Raw genomic sequence first — 22,334 nt, forward strand, 5'->3', positions numbered from 1 at the left:
CCAAGAGGGTCATTTGTTCGTAATGTTGGTAGATACAAGGAATTCAAGGGAGAAAGGGATGCAAAGTGTTAGTGATGAACCATTTTTAGTGACCTTATTAGATTTACTTTAGAATAATTATTTACTCTCATTATGATATGAATATCACATGTTTGGTAGCAGATGATCGGCATTATCTGAATTATTTTCGTAAGTTTACCAAAAATGTATAAAAACTTTTACTCAATAAATTATTTTCTCACTGCAGTCCTTCTTGTTGACTCCAAGGCATTGGGGACCTATAAGTCTCCTGTATACATTTTCCAAAATATTTGAAAATATCCTTAGTTTTATGACGGAACATAATATAAATAAATAAAAATCAACGCGGGTATACGGCAACCTTTGAATTCGCTATGAGCATGTTGGAAACAATGGAGGCGAATAACGTGCCTGTAGGGCTTTTCTAGACTTAAGCAAAACTTATGGTACAATAGATGGTGTATTATAAGAATGGTGTTAGATTGAATCACCTTATGTTTTACCAAAAGGAAACAGGTTGTTTTCTTGTGGTTGTTGTAGTTCTACGGCTACAGAGCGTAACTTGAATATGTTTATACAGCAATTTAGCATTTTTTTAAATTTCTTTATCGTACAGCCAGATTAGAAAGTAGCTATTCATGTAACTGTTAGAAAATGTATTGGTTTGTGTTAAGCACAACAATCCTCAAATGTACTGTAGTTGTGTGACTCAAGGGAATGATCAGAGTAGAGCCCTAATGGACGTGTGGTGCACGTAATTTAGTTCAGGTGCTTTATATTTTTTTTATTTTATATATACATACACATATAAAGTATAAAATATATAATGTATATATATATATGTATATAAATCTAACAGTTATGTCTAATCTGCAATTATGTTGACGTCACAACTAATATTAGCTAATCAAAATATGTGTATATACATATAATTTTGTATAATATAGCGCTGGGCCTCTAACTGCTCTTGGATTGAGGATAATAGTGGGTTTCAATGACTTTATTGATACTCATGATTGATTACTATGGGATTGCTCTTATAACTAAAATCAGCGCTGACCAGGCTGCGATATGTTGGACACAATAACATCTGTAATGACGCACCTAAGCAGACCTACTTACTGTTATTGTGAATCATAATCAATAACAGATGTGAAATGTGATTCGTGCTGAATAAAATGCATTAAGTAATTTCATCGATTTTATCGAGAAAAATTAAAATGAGATAAATTAAAAATGTCCCTTAAAATGCATCTTTTCATAGACCATTTTGCCGGGCCAGAATGAAGTTCGATCGTCGCCTCTTTCTGATCTTTCACTTTTCGTCACTATGATCACGATTAGGACGATGGCCATAACTCTTTACTTTGGGTTTGATGACTTACCAAGTAGTCGATTCTAGGTTTTATTGTTGCAGTTTTTTGTCAATTCTAATTAATTGTTAAACAAAACAGCGTTTTGTTAGTCCTTGCTCTGAAAAACTGATTACAAATCGACTTGATATTTGGGCCTTCCCGCCATGTCCATGTGAAGCCGATCTGAGGAGCCGGCAGCAGTGGCGTAGGAATATCAAATTGTGTAATAGTTCATTTGTATTGCTTATATTCAAAATGCCTTTAAAACTATATTTGCATCGTTTTTAACTTTTTACGGTTGGTGTATTTCTGGTTAACTTGTATCCAGTAATTTAAGCGGAGATTTTGATTTTTTTTGTAGTTAGGTATCCTTAGGTAGAGGTATCCTTAATTGTCTAAATTAACCTTATTTCGTTTAGTGACTTCTGACCTCTGTGCATTTTCCTCACTAAATTAACGACACTTCTGTCCATACCCTCATAATTTATTTCTACGTGCCCCCAGATTATTTTTCAGGTGCCCGCAGTTCAGTAGCTAAAATGCTGCAGTCAAAGAAATAAAAAAATTAAATTAAATCTTAGAGTTTCATTACCCATGAATAACGTTCTCCAAATAGTTCATACCTTGCCTAAGATATTAGTCCTTCCACCATGTAATTACTGCAAAGATATACATGCAGCCTATAATTAAAACGTCTAAGAGCACCAATTTTCCAGCACCTAAACTAGAACTTTTGATTAATCGAAACTACGCGGTTATGAAAGAAGATCCCTTGAATATAATAATAATTCAGTCTTCGTAACGTAACGGGAAGCCAACATGTACAGGCTGCCCCTTCGCATTTGCATGACCAAGATCTTATCACTATCGCTCTGTTATTCCGTATTTGTGTACGAAGGTTTTGTTATGAAAATTTATGTTTCAAGCACTCTACTAATTTATTTTCTCCGAATCGAGTTTGCTCATTATATTCGTGCCCTCGTAACCCCGAGATTTTTGTTGCTGCAATGTGTGGGACTAATATGGGAGAACCAATGGGTTTTAAACTTGCTACCACCTTTGCCTAATCTTTTTGGGTCCGAGGACTAGATATTACTGCATAATTCTTGTTATGGGTGGAGAAAAATTAATTCGAATTTCTCAACAAAACAATCCTAAAATTGTCTTTACAGCAATTCTAATCATCTGAATTTCAACCTCTACATCATTACCAACCATTAGCCATCTAAGAAGATTAAGACCTATTACAACTTTATGCCTCATTCCAGGTCTGCGTTTAATTAACTTGAGCACCCCAAAAACCGGTTTCGATGCTATAAGATCTCGTCAGTTCGGTTCATCTCTAGTCAATTAAACGCGGGCAGAAATCAGCAAAGCTAATGACAAATATGTTGAGCTTGAAGGAAAATATGCTAGCAGCGTCTTCTTCTGTCTTCTGCGAAAACCCTGAGAAGATTATGATCAATTGCTTTATGCCCCATTTTAGCTCTGCGTTTAATTACGTCATAGAGCCGAAAGATCGGCCTGGTGCGCTAGGTCCTGCTGCTTATCTCGAAGATTTGGTCGAGATACATCTAAAGAGACACGACAGATGGCGCTGGCAAGATATTTTTCTGCAGGCCCAACATAATTGCCGTCGATACTATCCATTTCTCTGGCGAAACCGATCTTTGGGGTGCCCGAGCTAATTAGACGTAAAGCTGGAATGAAGCATAAAGTTGTAATATGCTTCTATCTTTTCAGGTTTTTACTAGGGCTTTTGGCATTCATCTTCATTATTATCCACCTCATGTGCACTAGGTATGCCAGGTAGCCGCCTCAATGTATTATGCTATCTGCAGCAGATAATTTGGCTACAACATAAATCCCTCAAGCTCACAAAAATGATAAAAATTATAAAATGGAGCGGTCCCACGTTAACTGCTCCATCACGGACGAAACCGCAGACACAAACAAACCATAAAAGTGAAATAGAAAAACATGGCGGCGGTATCTGTGGTTCTATCGGGGCCACGACACTTTTAAGCTTATTTCATTAACTTTAATACTTTGATGACTGCGAACTGGCCGGTTATACTCCGAAATGTATGGGGACGCTTATCTGGGAGCGCATTGAGATAGAGCGGAGCTCTACTGTTTGCGCTCTCGAAATTAATCTGTTAACGGCGCACGATGGAGACCCAAAGCCGATAAGTGATTTTTTAAACCAAATGGGTTACAGCAAGCTTCGATTGACAGTGCTGACACCAAGATTGTGAAATATTGAATTTTAGAAATAAAGCTGAAATCCTGATTTTTTTGTTCCCGCTTTGGAGGACATATCGGATTTCTTTTAAAAGAGCACTGTGAGGGAATTATTCGTTTTTTGAACTTATCGGAATTGAGAAATTTTTAGAGGAATTGTAAGGAAGTTTGATATACTGCTTTAACAAATATGGAAATGTATCCAGACCAAACCCATAGGATCTACGTGGTTCGGTATTTTCAGATTCGATTCAGAAGCTTCCTGAATTTTAATTTTTTCTTAACTCATTTTATACTATCAGGTGTGTCTATTTATATCAGAATCTACATGTCAAGACTTTTTCAATTGATGCATCGCATGATCTCTTCCTTTTAAAATTATTTTTCAAAATAGTATAAATTTGCCATCTTGAATACCAAGAGTATCAAATTTAAATCAAAAAGTAATAATTTTGAGTTTTTCGGTACATATTAAATTTTAAGAAAAAAAGGTTAACACGCTCATAAAATAAAAGGAGGGGAGGGCCTTTAGACGGACATTTTTTAAATTATTGCTTTGCAGCACATTTCGGAAACTTTCATACCCTCCGCTCATAGACAAGTTGGACTGATAGTTGAACATTTTCTTTAAGGCGAAGATTTTTTTTTTATTGAAGGCGCAACGTGTTGCCGATAAAACAACACTGACTTATCCTGAAACAACTTCTGATTTCCATTTTAGTTAAATTCATTAAACTGAATTCTAAATTACAATTTATTTTGGGTTAAATGCTATTCGTCCTGATTAAATGGAGTCCACACAACAGTCCTACTTCTCGTTATCAATGCTGAAAATCTGGAGGAGAGCGCGTAATGGTAGCCGGTACGCCACTGCGGGAGTTCCTTATCTTTGGGCCTCGTTTCTTGGAAAATTTGCATTTGCCATAGTCGTGTGAATCTTAGTAGCTGATAACGATTAGAGCCGACGATAGAATAGAGTTATGTAAGTATACGTACATACATTAAGTGGTAGAACAATGAAGATTTGTTGCTCTAAAACTCTCTACGTGTGTTTTACTTCCAGGAAATACATTACATGGTGAAAATGTCTGGACGAAAAGGCCGTAATTTTTAGGCCTAGAGAAATTTTCTGTATTCTTAGATGAAATTAAAATTCGAGTATGCATAAACCGTAAAAGGTAAAGCTAATGTGACCTACATTAGCTTTGGTGTTGGAAAAATAAAGTATTTTATTATACTCGTATATCTAAATATGTTGTTTACAGCTCGGAAATGGAAACCCACCTAAACACCTATATCAATTTGGGCGTGAAATATTTATTGTTTTCAGTGAAAACGTGGCCCATTTTCCCCAAATCCGATACCCGTCTATGTAAATGGACGTACGAGCCTGAATACGAATCGGGTCTTTGTAATTGCCGAGGTAAACTAAGGATTTCTGCTTTTTCGGGGTTTTCTCGGTATTCTTTATTTTTCGGTTTCTGTTTATTTATTAAGTAAACTTGCTTCCGCAGAGGAAGTTTCGGATTTTCGATCGCTGAAGATACAAAATTATTGAAATAAATAAATTCCAAAAAACATAATTTTATTTTACTGTACCATTTAATGATGTAAAATATGTATAACTATAAAAGAGAATAAACAACATAAATACAAAAGTACATAAGTTACAAGTTGAGGCGAATAAGTCAACTAGAGAGCTACATTTATTAGAGTACCACAGCGTGCATTAAGATTTTCCTAAATGAAGAAGACTATCTCAGTATATACGTCCTTTTCATAGTCTTTTATGAAAATTTGAATAAGTAATGGGAATAATCTAAATTTTATTTTAATACATATCTTGAAGCTTTTAGTAAGACAAAATATATATAAAGATATGCAGACCCTGTATAAAGCACCAGAAGAAGGCTTAAATCACGTTTCTCCTCAGTAGATACGGGCTTAAACGGACGAGAACTGTAAAGCATCTTGCAACTTGGATAAACTAGTTTTTGGTGTATTAAATGAAGGAAAAAATGGAGAAATTGAAGATATTTATATAGTTATTATTCTAGGGAGTTGTTTAAGCTAAAAGTAACTTAAGACGATTGTGAGAAAATAATTTCAATCTTAATTTTTTGCACATTGCAGACAGACCCAGAGAATTTACTTTTTAGTCTTAGATGTGCAAATTTTGACAGAATGTAACTTTTTTTACTTGGGAAAGTCAACGAACCGGGGACCAATGTAATGAAAAAATCGTGGCATTTATTGTGGAAAATTTGAAAAAACTCGAGCGAATCTAGCTTTTAACCTTGGAAAGTTTATGAACTGAAGGAATTTGACTCTTGAGAAATCAAAAAGAGGTTCACTTTTCAGGTTAGTCTGCATTGGTTTGTTTTTCTTTTTTTCTCGTTGATTTCGATGTAAACCTCACGCGACAATATAAAAGTAAAATTACATATACCAGTGATATGCATTTATAAATGATGAGTTCATCTGTTAAGCAGTAGCAAAAATTTGAAGCGGCCCAAAACAGGAACATCGCTACCTAATAGAGCTTACCACCTCAAATATTGAATTTTGTTGGAGCAATTGTCTCTGAGAGAAATACGTGTGCCGCTCTATCGTGTCATTTGCTATTCATAACTCTATGTTACGTCTCTGGGTCCAACTTAATAAAACAACATGCCTCTGTTCCTTATACATTTCCAATCGTTTAACTTCAGCCATAGACTTGATTTGTTGTCTCGCTTAATTTACTGAAACCTCACTGCAAAATTGCTTCGATCCATGTCAGTCCTCGTGACACTTTTATGACGTTAGACATGCAACAAATAACGCTGAAATAAATACGCTTCAACCCAGGAGAAAATAGCCAAAAAGCCCGAGTTAATAATGTTGAATTACAAAGATTTAGTTTCAAGTTTACCTAGCGGGAAAGAGAGAGATACCGAGAATCAAAACAAAATTAGCATATTAATTGTTCCCGTTGCTGGTAAGTTTACGTGTTAAATTTATCCTGAGGGATTTTTATTCGCCCCGCTTTACGGAGAAGAGATAATCGTTCTAACACGCACCTTTTTGAAGTGGAACTGCTCCGCCCAAGGGATTTATAACGCCTGAATGGAGCGTTTCTATTAATTAGCTTGTGTGTGGAATTGTTTGGAAAGATTAGCGAGATGTTTTTCTATAATCCAAGAAGGCAATTATTAGACATTCAACCCTGAATACTAACCAAGAGATTTCCATTATTATTTGAGCCCAAAACGGACCGGTAAAAGTTAATCCATTCCCAGTTCTCGAACAGTTTGAGTCCATAAATAATTCACTGTGCGAAATGACAGGTTGACGGCATTTCTAATTTATTAAAGTTTTCTCTTTCTCCGCCGCTCTCTGTTCCGCATCTAATAAGATGCAATTGTTTTATATTGATTCTCCCATTCTACATTATTAATTTGTCCTCGTTTCATGTATCTGTATTGCCTAACACTTACGCGCACCCAGTTGGTTGCTTACCTTTCAGGAAGTAATTAGCAGCAGCGCTTTGATTAGTGTCGAATAACTAATTATTAGAAGTCATCTAAATAGAGAATGCCCCGGACGGTGCAAGCTGAACGAGCCACCATTGCAAGATGTTCTCTGCGCGTATTTCTGCCTAAGCCCGTGGACATTATCGATTTAATCTTGGGATTGCCGAAGTTGTTGATCAGGCTCAATTGTGATGGTAATTAACGATCCTGATTCTCCTAAACTGCTAAGTCTTCTGAGACCCCCCAAAAGGATCTGCAAAAGTCACTAGAAGGCGATAGCCGCTAACTCGCTAATGCACGTGGCATACCAAACTTTAGGTGATTTCCTGCCGAAGGGAAGGAGTGATTAGGTTCTACATGGACGCCTGTATGCAGTGAGATACACAGTTCTTTTATACATAGAAGCGAAGATGATGGCGAAAAGTTAGAGTCAGACGACCTAGCATAGACTTCACAATCCGCTGCGAGCTTTCATTGGGGTCTGGGGGACCACAGGCAAGGAAGATTGGATCTGTGAGAGGACGTGCCCCAGTCCATAATTGATTGAGGAGTCGTCAAGCGCTTCGTACATGATGAGAAGGTTTTAAATGCAGAAATCTGGAGTGGAACCCGATGACGGGACGAATCGAGGTAAGGGAAAAAGTGGCACATGACGGAAGAGTTCCCCTAAAAACAAAAGGGAAAAGGCGCGGACGAAAAGGTCTCTGTAGTATGTACATACAGGAGGTTCTAAGGTGTCAATTCTTACGAAGCGCGCCCAGGATAAATTTTGGATTTAATTGAAACGCCTCTACTAATTTCAATATCGGAATGAAGACTTCAAAATGGCTAAGCCGAACCAGGAGCAAACTTTTTAATCTGGGCGCGTTGTTTGTTTTCGGCGGAGGCCGCGTATAAAGCGCTCCGCAGTCAATTATTAAACCTCTTTTTACTATTGAAAATTTCAATTTTCGCTTTATCGCCCCAAAGCACGCATCTATCCCCGATATTTCTCACCTAAGACTACTAAATCATTTATTAGTCCGCTCTGCAGTATAAAATTTTAGCAACAAATTGGTTTTCAGGGAACACTTCCGGTCGGCCGGAGTCTATCCGTCTCTGTGCGGTTTTTTTTTTTATCTCCGCACATTGCGAAATATTTAAATTAATGAATTTTGACACAATCCGAAACAGCAACGAGTAAAATTAAACCAAAGGCCGTAATTTAGTGCGAACGTGTTATTTCAAAAACATCATGGCATTAAATCGTTTTTGCCCGTCGACTGAGGCCGCCCTACGCAATCAACCATTTTCCTGTTATAAATGAAATGAAGTAGCAAGTTTAAATTAACAGAGTTTCCAACGATCAGGGGAGGGGGGGGGGGACATAATTAAACTCAAAATAGATTCGTAGATAATACTCCAACAATTGAGGGGCAATTTAATGTGACGCCAAGAAAAACGCCTTTCCCGCGAACATCGAAGTGAAATTATTTCAGCCGAGAACAATACCGGCTAATGGTTTCAGTTTCGATCCGGTTCTAAGATAGTAAAAGTTTATTAATATTCACAATGGGTGTGTTGATGTACATTTAATTTTATACAGCAGTAGAATTTGAATCTATTTCGCCGAATGCTTGAAAGCCGAACGTTACCTCTCTCACATAAAACTGCAATAACAGTAATTTTATTACATTTAATATCCGTAATATATTATTCGTTTTACCTTGAAGTTGCGGAAAGTTACATAAATAAAAATTATTACATTGGGCCCCTGGGGAACGGGGTGGATGTGAATTTCCTCCTTACATTATCCTTCTATTTGCCCTAATGTTATATATTTGCCAGCGACATTAATAGCGTATATTCGTCGTTTTTTCATCACGTATAAATAAGTCACCGACTTAGTATGTTATACTATAGCAGATATACTATAGTAGATATACTACAGCAGACGTGCTACAGTAGATATACTACAGTGGATATACTATAGTAGATTTTTGGTGCGCGTATAAGAATATGAAAAATCACTACAAATTCAATTAAAACCGATATTACACATTTTTGTCATGTCTAAGAATTGTTTGGAATTCTAACATGTTCACGGGGAGCCGGCCTCAACAAGTCCGGCGTCCTGGACGAAGTTTTTAACCACCGCCAAGTACTTTCCTCCTCGGGGCTCGAAAGCCATTTATTTATTGCACTGATTTCTTTTCGAAATTCTGATCGTGGCATATCTGGAAGGTATATTATCATGTACAGCTTAAAATGGGAAAAAATTGCAAAATTGCAGTGAGAAGCAGTCCGATTCGGTGAAGTTCCATCATCTATTCTCTCCTCCCGATAGCTATCTCAAAACACTTTTTCTTTATCCTCTAAACTCTTTCTCGCCCAGATAAGCTGTTCTGAAAAAAGTAGTGACTTTTATGTGGATTGGCTTTGATGCACGAGTAATCCTTTAATGTATGATGAACTCATTGAGATTCTCAAATTTAGATCTCTCGGCGTTTCGCAGGTCGAAGACTTAATGGCCGAGCAGCCAACCCTCCTGCAGCAACTGTAAGATTTTCGAACTTCCGCTCCTGTTAAGTTGTCGTAATCTTAACTATATAGGCAAAGTTACAGAACTGTTATTCTTCGTAACTTTGGTTCTTTTCCAGTCATTGACCATCCATGTTATCTGACACAAGCTGATGTCTGAGAGCCAATTGTGAGGCTTTTACAGCAACACGGACTCCTGAGTTAAGGCTGCTTTGAACTCAAGAAATCGCTTTTCGGTCAAGCCTTGTGTATCATTCTCCTATGAGAATGACTCCATTGCGGATAATAGCTTTTCTCATTGAGCGTATATTTTTTCGCGTGATTACCTGAAAACTCATAAGCACTTTATGAGTTTTGAATTTGCAAATATATCGTTCCATTTGAACCTTGAAAAATGTACGGACACGTCAAAATAGAAAATTAACTTTCGGAGTGCTCGGACATTCTCATCGAGAATCGTAATTGCTAGACCAATCTAAAATTGTTCTGCTTTTGTCAGTGTCCCGGCTTGAATCAGACTGACACTTTTGAAGAAAAATCCTGTAAAAAAGAAGTTTTGTTTGGTTCTCTGCATACAAGATTACTTTGAATGTTTTTGCTCGAAAAAAGCACAGGAAGAGTTAAAGAGCTTTAAAATTATTTATCTGGATTCAACATGGTTATAAACATGAAGGAATTTTAAAAGCTTAATCAAAGAGATATTTTCAAAAAAAAATTTTACAAATCACTTTTTTTGGTGCATCCTGAATAACAGGCATATTTTCAATTTCTTGAACGAGTTCAGTGTCTTAGAGATTGCAATCACAAAAAAAGGGTTTGAATTACTTGACAAGATTGAATAATGGTTCAAAAATGAGCTCATGTAGACCGACCTTAGATGAAGAAGGAAAATTGTTTTGCTGCTAGAAAACGAACTGGTATATTTTTCTATTAAATAGCGGCATAGAGCTACCACTCATCTTATATGTCACTAGAGAAAAAATCATATGAGTTACAAGATAAAAGAGAATAAAATCGGGGTTCTAGGCTTCGATTTTAATTTTGAATTAAAGAAAAAAATTGATATGTGCATTTAAATAACGGGTTTTAGGACCTCTTAGATTTGAAGACGTTCAAATCCTACTACTAAATTCGCCAGAAAGTTCTCTATTTTCTAGTGATGAAAAATACTCTATGCCACTCGTCTCTGCCATCGAACTCGTATCTTGATATGTAACAGTTCATGTCGAAATCTAAATCTGATTACATAGAGAACTACTGTGGGTAGATGTGGCAGGGGATCAGTGTATAAGCTTACTCGATTGCAACAAATGATCGAATTCGGCCTCGTTTCTTGTAAAATATAAAGTGCTGTATTATCGATCCATTGAGGGCAATCAGTCAAAAATCTAGGCTCTCCAACCGCCCCAAAAAACAATAACCCTAAATTATTTTTATTATAGTGAATCGCGATTTTATTATACACGGCAAATGTCTGGAAAGTGTTTTAAATCCAGGAAAGCGAGAACGTTTTATCCGAAGTCGGTTACGTAAGGGGCATTTCAACGTTATTTACGATCGAACATACAATAATAAAATATTTTGTACGTTGTAAATATGAAATATGTTCCTGGACGTTTAAATCGAAATACACGCCCATTTTTGCTTTTTTAAAATATCCATCCAGCTTAAAAAAGAGACATTCGTGTGCGGTAATACATCGCGACCGCTCCAGAGGCATACATATTGAATGTCCCTTTCAGGAATTCACTTCCATTGTATGGGAATATTTTCGCAAATTACTTTCCGTGTTTGTATGAACAAATACTGGTGTTTAATGCTGAATATTGTTCGTTGCCGGTGGCCTCCGGAGTAAATAACAGAAAGCGAAAATTGCCCCACCACGACACAAAGAGTTAGCTGTAGGTATATCTTGGGATCCAGGAAATCGTTTTTGTTATTGCATTATGGATGATGCCGGCGGGGCTCTCCTTTAATAAAAATTATTGTTCTACTCCACTGCTCTCGACGGCTGCAGGCATAATCGGATCAGATATCGCAGGACCTGCACAATCCGAAGACGTCGTTCCCGAACACAAAGATTTCAATTTGCCCTCGAAATTGCCTTTCAATAAAAAAAGAAGAAGAGCATAATATGAACACTAAACCGGGCTCGTCTTGTTTGACAAAGGGTGAATACTTGGGCCGCACAAAGACTCCGATGATGGCAATAAATTAAATATTTATTCTACAATAACCGCACGAGCAGTACAGTTTGTCTGTTACTATTGTGCGCTTGACAACGAGACGTATTGAACCCGAGGAAAATGTAAATCTAGCCTTTATTTAAATTTGCGGAAGTTTAGTATACAATAGTTATATAATTTGAGGAGATTTAAATCATTGTCAATTCCCTTTTTATGTGCCGAGTAAAGCAACTGCCAAAATTGTACGTGAGTTAGGCACGTAAAAAGTTATTTGAAAAGTCATTACAAGCTCAGTTTACGAGCCTGTTAAAAAGGGTTGGTTGTGTTGCCATGTACCCCTAAGGAAATTTAATTCTTGGTCCTCGAAAGTCCCCCTGTTCAACCCAAACTTCGTCCCTTTTTTTAAGAGGGACGGGAAACTCACACTTACGTTGGTACAAGCCCATGATCGCACGTTTTCTTCCCGACCCTTCACTTTAAGCTTCAACTCCTGTAAAATCATACTTTTTTCAAGCGCTCCATGTCCGTTGCTAGCCGGTAAATTTTCCTTACTTGGAACTTTCGCACATTTTGGTTCGTTATTTAAAGCACTTCTAAAAGGAAAGATATACGGGCACGTAGCAATAGAAAATTCGCGGAAAATGCACTTTCGATGTACGCAGACGTTATCTGCTACACCAACTTAAGTGTGTTCTAATTAGTCTTAAAACAGTATCAACGAGAAAATCCTTTGTTGTTTCGTGCATTAGAAGCGTGTATAACTGTATATTTTGCGTTTAAGTTAGGAAATAACGTTGTTTTGCCAGGAAATTTTTCCATGGCCAACGAACGAAAACCGCGGATTGCATATTGCATGTCAAGCAAAACTCGGAACGAGAAAAGTTGCAAACGTCCTAACCACTTGCGACAACATGTGTAATAACAAAAGGAAATTACAGAAATATTCCATTAGTGTTCTGCGGGGCAAAGAAAGGAATAAAAACCCTTTGTGTTCGCATAATAATATCAAAATAATTGGCTTTTTAATCTGCGTTGGTCGCTCGTGTGCTTTGCCTTAACGAAGCGAGCGAAATTATTTAGAAACCGGAAAACACGTAATGGCTTTAACTTTTAACCGATTAGATGCGTTTGGTCCTGCAAAAACAATGGCAGGGGTTCTGATTAAATTAACAAATAATGAGATTTTCGGACGTCCGTTTCGAGTAATTTTTTGTCCGTCTTTGAGGTCGCTTTGTCCTCTTTTTCCAGGTGTTTCTCCATAATAAATGTCAATGTTTACAACTGAGGCTTTACTAGCTCTCTTTAGAGACTGTGCGAAACTTTTACAAACTATACCGTGTATCCCCGGACAAGTGAACCAACTTTTGTAAAAGGTAAAACATTTTCGGTTTAAATTTACATTTTTTGAAGTTCAGCTCTGCTTTGTTAATTTCTAACATAATTTCACTTTTACAAAATCAAGTATGTCTTGGAAATTTTCAAAAAACCTATTTTCCTATAGAGTAAGGTGTGTTTTCTGTCTTAAATAGGGCATAATATTATTAAGAAAATTGTCTAGAATCGGGGTCTAAGCTCATACACCAAATTTGAAAGTCCTCGGCCAACTTTGATTTTTCACATTTTCTTGTATTTCCCAAATAAAAAAAAATCATTTTTACCAATTATTTGTTGACGAATTTCCTTTAAATATTCCACAATCACATTTCTTTTAAAACGACGATTGCCCTGCGAATTCCACACAAATGATTACTGATTAGCTAAATGGTCAATTCGTTGAAAGATGGTTTGGGAGAATGAGCCGGACATCTTTGCCGCCCAGATCTCCGGACCTTAGGATAATGGATTTTTTGCCTTTCGGCAAAAATGAAACAAATAGGTTTTGAAGAACACATTCCAAATGATATAGAAATATTAAAAAACGGGATAACACAGGCAGTTCGATTAATTCCTAGAGAACACGTACAGGCAGCTTTTAAAGAATTCCAACACCGTATTGAAAAATGTGCAAATTTAAGAGATTTATTAAGTTTAATTTGAGATTATACATGCTTTAATTTACCTAATGATAATAGTCTATCATTTTAATTTTTTTTTAAATCGGTAAAAATAAAATCAATGATTTCGGAAGTACAATAAATTGGGAAAAATCAAAATTGGCCGAGAACTTTCAAATTTAGTGTATGAGCTTGGGTCCCGATTCTAAACAACTTTTCTTAATAACGTTATGCCGAAATTGGCACAGAAAAGACATTTTATTCTACAGAAAAACAGGTTTTTTGAACATTTCCAAGAGATACTTGAGTTTCTAAAAGTAAAAGTATGTTAGAAATTAGTCTTTAACCAAACAGAGCTGAACTTCAAAAAATAAAAATTTAAATCGAACTTTTTTTACCTTTTACAAGAGTCGGTTCGACTATCCGAAGAGAAACGGTAGATATTTATTTTGGATGTGATTTCTAACTTTCATATAAATTGTAACTATAATAAATTGCCATAATTAGGACTACAATTTGTAGGTTCTACACACAGTTAAATTTCTTTAATAATGGTAAGTGTATCGTAAAGCACATTAGTAATCCAAGCAGGCTGACAGTAGCAGGTCTCCTGCACTTTGAATATAAATTATGTACCACAATAATTGATAATCGTATCGCCGTTTTTGAAGTGTGATCACTGCAAAACGTGTATTGGCAAATGAAGTTTCTGTACGGCAATTGAAAGAAGTTTTGAAAGTTTTAAAGGTATGCCGCTGAAGATTTGACCGCTCAATTTACCGTAAAATCCCCTCGTAAAAGAGTGTTACATTCCAAACATTCTAAGGTAACTTTTAACAAGAATTTTACGATACGTCCGGTTGTTCGATCGGTTTAATAACGCCAGAAGAATAAAAGGAAAAAATAAAGCAACGATTCCGTAATGATGAGGGCTTCGCGTGTCTTACAAAGCGATCATTTCGCTAGAGGAGAACTCCAGACTTTCTCATTGCTCTTTATTTCTTTTCATTGCGTTTTATGTTCCGCCTTGAGCAGATACTTCCTTTTCAGCGAAATCCCCCGGACCATTTGTTACTTATCCGGATTGGATATCTCAATATATTATTTCTTTCTCCCGTTGCAGCCGCAGCCCTTCAAATAGAGCATTTTAAAAACGCCCTAAGGTAAGTGCCTCACATCGATCCCATGCGAGCGGTCGATCGACTCTTCGGCTTCCACGTCAGAGATATTAACGTGTATCATTATCATATTCCTTATTCGAAACTATCCGGAAACTTTGAACTTTGTTTTGGTACCGGCAAATGCCTCCGCTCATCGGTCTTGGTGTTGGCAATTACGAATTGTAATTTCATTTCGAACTTCTCACCTCAATTTGCAAAGGGAGTTTACGGGGACGCACTTACTACACTATAATTTGGGACGTGAAATTAATAACTCGTATAACCGAGTTAAGCTAGATACTTTAGTTTGATTATCAGGTCGGGTAAAGGGTTCTGGGAATCTCTACGTTTATCGCAGTTAAGCTAACAATATATACCAGCGCTAAATATGTGAGTTAGGAAGTATAGAAAACTTAACTTTCTATCAGAAATTACCGAATTCAGAAAAAATTTTCTCAACTCTTGGGAGCTTTTTTAAATTCGGGCATGATGATAACAATGAGTTTAAATTTCCTAAATGGGCTGCACGGAGGTATGTATGTAGTTACCCTTGGGATGCTGGCACATTTTCCTCCTCGAGTTCTTTACAATGAACCCCATTTGTAGCCATACAAAATTGTAGTCAATTGACGATTATGTAACATAGCACAAATCGTGTTACTGGTAATTGACGTCGTGCCAATTAATTAACGCAGGTTAATGGAATGCGCACATTAATCAGCAAAAAGAATATGGAAAGAAATTTTACGGAACTTCATGGTAGGCTTCTTGATTTTGTTTTCTATTCTCAATCACCTTAAATCATATTATTTTTCCAAGAAGATGAGCGCATGTCTTCAATGAATGAGGGTTCCAAGGATTTCTCACCTCTTGGGGTTACGGGCTAGGCATGCTGTCGACTACCCCTTACTACCATTCTTGAGACTGTGGATCACCCTTAAGGTTATTAACCAAGACTGAAACTGCCCAGTACATTACTACCAGTGAACTTCCTGCTTAGACTGCTTAACTATCAAAGCACCCATAATATCTTGAAGACATCTTGAAGAACCCCATTAGCTGGTGTTATTTGAGCAACCCCACACAGTCTGCAAGGAAGCTGAGTCCTAAGAGATAAATGGAGAAAGTTCAGCAGTTTTATTCATTCTCCATTATTGTCACCATTTAGTTACTTTTATTTTTGGTCATGGTGTATACTGTATTAGAATTGTCAATAAGAGATTTTTCCATAGGAAGTCAACCAATACTTTTGTTTCCTTATTGCGGCAAGGAAGTAATAAAATTTTATTCAAGTAACGTATGGGCAGGTAAAATTTCCAACTTTACTTTTGGGGTAAACGCGTTCATTTTCCTAATTAGATTCATGTGGAAGCTAGTGAAGGTCTGGCATGGTCTCAGGATTTCAGAAGTAAATAATGACAGAAACGAAGGAAATCATGACAGAAAGCAAGAAACAAGAACATTATTATTTCCCATGTGACCGGACATTTTCTGCCAGCAAGTTAGGAGTCCCTGTGTCCCAATTGTCTAGGAACTAGTATCTGTACCATATTTGCTAAAAATTAGACACACATTATGAGCTTATCACGCAATTATCTGTTAATATTATCAGTTGCGACCTGAGCAAGTTGACATCTTAACTGTGCGTTTATTGATGCTGACCCTTTTTCTTTCAGAAAGCTTACGAGAATACTTCAGTAAATACGGCGACATTTCCGAAGTGATGGTAATGAAGGACCCTGCCACTCGCCGATCGAGGTAAGTCACACCTTAGCGGCAACTGCACCTCCATAAATCATGCCAAACCAACCAACTCAATTCCCCTCAAAACTTCACTCTTCTCAAGCATTTTCTTAATGCAAACAAACACTTAAAGTGCGTAACGTTATAAGGACAGATTAGAGAATTGCTTTACTTGGATTACACCCTCTTGACATAAAATTAAGTGTACATAATATGGATTAATTAGTCAAAAGAACCTTTAATACAGTGTTCCAAGTTTCGCGGTTTTGCCCTCGCTGAACTTTGTCAGGTCGAGTTAGTTTGTTTGACATGTTACCCCATTACCCTTATTCCGTTCCGGACCTCACACCTCCCTTTAACATATGGACCTTTTTACACTTGCTGACGCCCAGTCGGCCTGGGAACTAACCTTTGCATTTTACGGGAGTTTGCGAATTAATTATCAGATCTTTTTGAGAAAAAAACAGGTTCGCTTAAGAAAATGTGTTAGGGCAAGCTTCTACGGATTTGCAAATGCCCGATTAGAATTTAATTTTAAATATTGAAGATGAAAGAAGAATGAGACCGGTCGAAAGTTGCCAAAGATATCGAATGTGCCCCAAATGTGACATTCCGTGAAAAATATGCGGGCACACAAATTTGTTACTGTCTGTATCGCCGCGCTCGTATATTCTGCTTTTGAAAGTTTAGGGAGTATATTTGAATTTATTTTACTCAAAAATTAATAACTGACTTGAAATTTTACTAATTCAGAAATACATTGTCTAAACTAGAAATACAGATAGCGCCTGGGTATAAATTCATAATGCGATTACAGTTCGGTTCATTTTGCTCCTCAAATGAGTTCGATTTCCCATATCCCGTTTCGTGTAAATGGAACAAGAAACATTGCCCCCTCTACGACTGTAAGAGTTTTAACACGATCCAATACTCAGAAACAGTTCTGAATTTAAGAAAATTGATAATTGATACGTGTATACATACGTACAATCTGTGGGTTGGCTGGCACCAATGAAAACAGAATCTCAAGAACGAGTTGAGGAAACTATGAGCACACTGAAAAAGAGGATGCTCGTTTTGAATGTCTAAATCCACAAGTAATTTCCTTATTTCGCGTTGAGTAAATGCATTGTAATTCAAAACATAGGACGAGTCGAAAGTAATAGAACATTTATTTCAAATAAAAGAGCAGTAAGTTTGTGAACAGTGAGTCTATTTATTTTAAGTATCTTCGTACGTTGAATGTCATATACGAGAATTTACGCGACATGAAAATTTCACGGATTCGAGTCAATAAGTCAAAAGAACTACTTGATCCAAGTTGAAGCTTTATTTCTATACCATATTTACTCAATAATGCGGATATATGAACTCTAGAATACTCAACATAAATATTTACTTCAAGCATTTACTTTTTGCAGTGCACGTGAAACGCAAACTGTGGGCACGTAGGTAAAAATATCTGCACGTGCAAAAAACGCAGGTGGAACTTAAAGTTCTAGAGAAAACAATTCTTTTTCCTCCATCGCTTCTAGGCTGGTCTTACCTATATTTGTTATCGATATCCTGATAATTTGGAACTTCGGATTTGAAACTCGATAAAATATTTAGAAAGTTTATTATAACTTTATCCAAGAAACCCCCACCTTTGGTTTTATTATTATCTTTAGGGTGGCTAGGTGAAAGTCCAAGAAAGTGAACAAATTCAATCTTCGCGTGCTAGAGCGCTCAACCGCTGCAAGTTCCCTGGATGACCGCGTTATCCGGTCCTTGAGCAAATTTGTTAAATGCGGTAACTTAAGAGTGGCAGACTAAACCCAGGTCAAGAACATTTTGATTTATCTTCGTTGTCTAATAGTTTAACACAATTAAGAAATTTGATTTCCAAAATCTTAAAGTAAAAGAAGTTTTTCATAACACTCGTGTTAAAGTGCTTAATAACCCCGGGAAATTTTAGTTCTTTCAGTTAATTAATATTGGCGTTTTAAATCTGTTTTCAGAGTCCCTCAGAAGAAATTAGAATTTGAAAAATTTTTAACTTCCGAAATGAAAAGGAATTTTTGCTAAAATTTGGTAGAATTACAGATATTAGCAATTCCTGAAAATTTTAGCGCAATAAGGTAATTAACAGTGGCACACCAAGTCTGGTTCCAGAGTTCGTACGTTTTATCTTCAAATCGTGAAAGAAATTAGATGTTTAAAATAAAATAAAATTAGATTTTCAAAATAAAAAGAATTTATCGATAAAATTTAATTCAATTATTGGCTTCATTGAGTTTTTCGAATGAAGTAATTAACTGTGGCCTAGCACGTTTGAGTACACAATACTTGAAACTTGTTTGGTTAAATGAGATTTCATACTTAAGGCATACTTAAAGATAGCTCAAGTACCTTGTCAAATGTATGTATGATTTACCATCCTTTCCATTATAGTATTCGAGTAAGTAACTCATGTTATTTTGAAAATCCTATGACTATGGCATAATATTTGAGATATCTTTTGTGTATTTATATCCCCTGATTGCCTGAATACTCTTTATCATCGATCTAGAATTCCTGGAAATATGGCATTGATACCACTGAAAGGAAAATTCATCACAAGCACAAGCATTCTCGCAATTCTATCCATTAGTTTCCGGTTTATTCTGTACACACAGACGATTTTCATTCGAATATATTAGTAAACTAGAGCGTTTTGCTGAAAAATAAACGGAATCTAAGACGTAGGGCCAGCCGTGCATTACAAAGCCTGGATTAAACTTTTTTGCCGCCATCTCCGGCTCGGTAACACGGATTTCGCGTTCTTTACTCTCCTTGGTCGTAATCCACTAAATATGCAAATACCAAATCCCCAGCTTAGACAAGACAAAATAGAGCCTCCATCAAGGTATGTGTGTGCCACGTTGAAGTCTTCGAAGTTTTAAATTAATTATCTCCGTTCCACGGTTGAGAAGCACGGTCTTCTTGGCTATAAAGAGTCTAAAGTAGTGTAAGTTTCATTTTATAAGCCGTGTCCTAATTTTCATTATTCGGTCGACCGCTCAAGACGGAGACTAATCCGAAGAATCAGATCCCACATCCTGGGGCAATAAAACTAAATAGAAAAAGTCTTCGGTCCTGGGCAAAGGAATTAATTGTCCAAAGAAGGGAGATAAAAATAAATGGTTTCTGTCGTGAAATTGGGGCCTGATCATCCCCCACTAGCTCTATGTATTTGTCAAATGTCGTTGCAAAGTTAAGTAAGGGATAAACTAGAAATATATGTCTTTTTGAGTATTAGACATTGCCGGAATTAAAAAAAAAAATTTGTTTGGGAATAACGCCTCATACAGGAGTAGAGTTTGCTGGAATTTCACATTATTCTTAGTTAAAACTAACTAAGAGCTACATCCATCCTTTATTAAGAGCTCGGAAAGTGCTTTTTAACGTTTAGGTGAGAAATCTTGTCACTACCTTCAGAACTTGGGAAAAACTTATTATAACAACGAAAACTTATATGAGAGTTAAATTATATGGAGAATGAGTATGTAAAATAAATAAAACATTCTGAAAATTCCTCGTCTCAATCGCTGAGGAAGAACAGTTTTAGAAACTAAATATACTAAACTGTTACACTTTAAAAACAGTTTAACATTTTTATGTAAATACAGGGTGTAACATATCATTCTGGAGATATTTCGCGGGACGATGGCACTCTACAAAATAATAAAAAAATGCTAATCATCCCATGTTCAAAAACGCATTATTTTCAATGTGCAGGATGGCCAAGTTTCAAATTTTCTAAAGAACATTTTCGATAGTTTTCATAAATTTGTTTTCGTTTAGATTTATTTTTATTTTAAGAAATTTGATTAAATGCTACGGATTACATCAGATAGTTGATAACTAAGTCGAATGATTTTTTTCCTTTCTTCCTCTACATTCTTAATTTGCATCGAGATATTTTTGCAAATTTTACGAAAACGGTCAGAGATATGAAAATACTGTAAGAGGTCAAAAAGCTAGAGAATTTATGAAGAAATTTAAATTCAGTATCAGAATTCATACAGGGTTTTACGAAAAAAAGATATAAAGCATAAAATAGGACATGACCCAAAAGACATAACATTTCGTATGTGGTCACCGGCGATTTTGACACTTTGTTGTAGAAGGTTTTAAAGAAAACTGGTGTATGAAATTTCAGAAATTTAACTCAAGACATACGTGACAAAAATGTAAAATATGAGAAAAAATGTGCCACCCTGTATGGAGATCATGACGTTATTCTAAAAGGCTTTAGATAGAAAGTATCTTGCACAAACAAAAGGATTTTAAAAACGGCAAGAATGTCAATACTCTGAAAAAAACATGTTTTATATTTAGATAAATATCATATTATTTCGTGTGGTGCATCGGTACCGTGGTTCGACCGATAAGCTGGATGCTTGCAAAAAAGCGTGCAAAGGTATTTGGATGTTTGGAAACCATCGCACCGTTTTTATCATTCATTCCATGACTCACACATTTATGTGTATATTTTCGTATTGATATCGATTCGTAGACGATTCAGCCAAGTGGTAGCGCGGTGACAAATAAGGTAATCGTAATCTGGAGCTATTAATACATATACATAATACATATTTATTGATAGAAAAAGCGTCCAACAGAGAGACATTTTTGTTTTGTTCCTTGTTGTTATAGACCTTACATAAATTTCGCACAATGGGCTCTAAGATTAAAACGTCCTGGAGGGTGTTCATTTGTACTATAGAGTATGTAGCAATTTTCTAGCAATTCTGGAGACTTGCACATTTTGTCGCAAATACGCAATTAAGCCTTCTCGACATGATGCGCCCCTCTTTCGACACTTTCTGCGATACACTGTCAAAAGAGAGAAATATGAAAAATCCCGATAACGCTTCCTGGCACAAATTTTGTTTGTTGTCGATGTCACCGGATTGCCTGAGGCCCCCATTTGCTTCGTCTTAAATGACAGCCTGTATACAAGAATAATGTCGATGTCTTTCTAAAGTAAATATTAGAATGCGTGAGGTTTTTGATCATCAATATTGGTTCTTCTAAGGAGTAGGAAATAACTTCAGCAAGTTTAAGAAAATTATATTCATTATCCTGCATAATTTGAAGAAAACTATGCTTAAAACCTTTAAGGAGAGCTTGGAAGTAATTGTCTGAAAAACATGAATTATGTTAGTTTTTTTGGTAGTCATGAAAGTTTTCAAGAATGCAGGAGATTCTCGAGTTTAGAGAGATGGGAATGAGGCTCAGTTCTCTGCAGTTACCGATAAAAAGCTCTTTTGCCCGATGATTTGTTGCAGAGCTCCAACGAGGTGTTGGAGCCAACGAGTCGACGCCAAAATTTATCAATACCCTTGGGGAATAGATTCTTGATTCCCAGTAAATATCTCGCAAGGAACTATGTGAAAATAGCATATAAAAAAGTCCTGCACGCTAAGACCATCTTCGGTGAGCATTCTATCGTCCAGATTCAATAAGGACCTGCTTATTTGCCACTTAAGATTAAATAATCTCCGTAGTTTTGTTGATGGTTTATGCCCTAAAAATATCTAAAATACCATTAAAGGTCACGATTTGTAAT

General features: G+C 36.3%; 1 protein-coding gene across 4 annotated transcripts in view; it reads left to right on the forward strand.

The window, feature by feature from the left end:
- Rbp6 (RNA-binding protein 6) overlaps positions 1-22,334 on the forward strand; it is a 371,923-nt gene that overhangs the window by 110,920 nt on the left and 238,669 nt on the right. For all 4 annotated transcript variants that reach the window (XM_066391971.1, XM_066391972.1, XM_066391973.1 and 1 more), the window contains exon 3: positions 16,672-16,753. In XM_066391971.1, coding sequence (XP_066248068.1) covers positions 16,672-16,753 — 82 coding nt within the window. The remainder of the gene's footprint in view (positions 1-16,671; positions 16,754-22,334) is intronic.

Source organism: Euwallacea similis, chromosome 7, assembly GCF_039881205.1.
Source record: "Euwallacea similis isolate ESF13 chromosome 7, ESF131.1, whole genome shotgun sequence".
Classification (NCBI taxonomy): Eukaryota; Metazoa; Arthropoda; class Insecta; order Coleoptera; family Curculionidae; genus Euwallacea; species Euwallacea similis.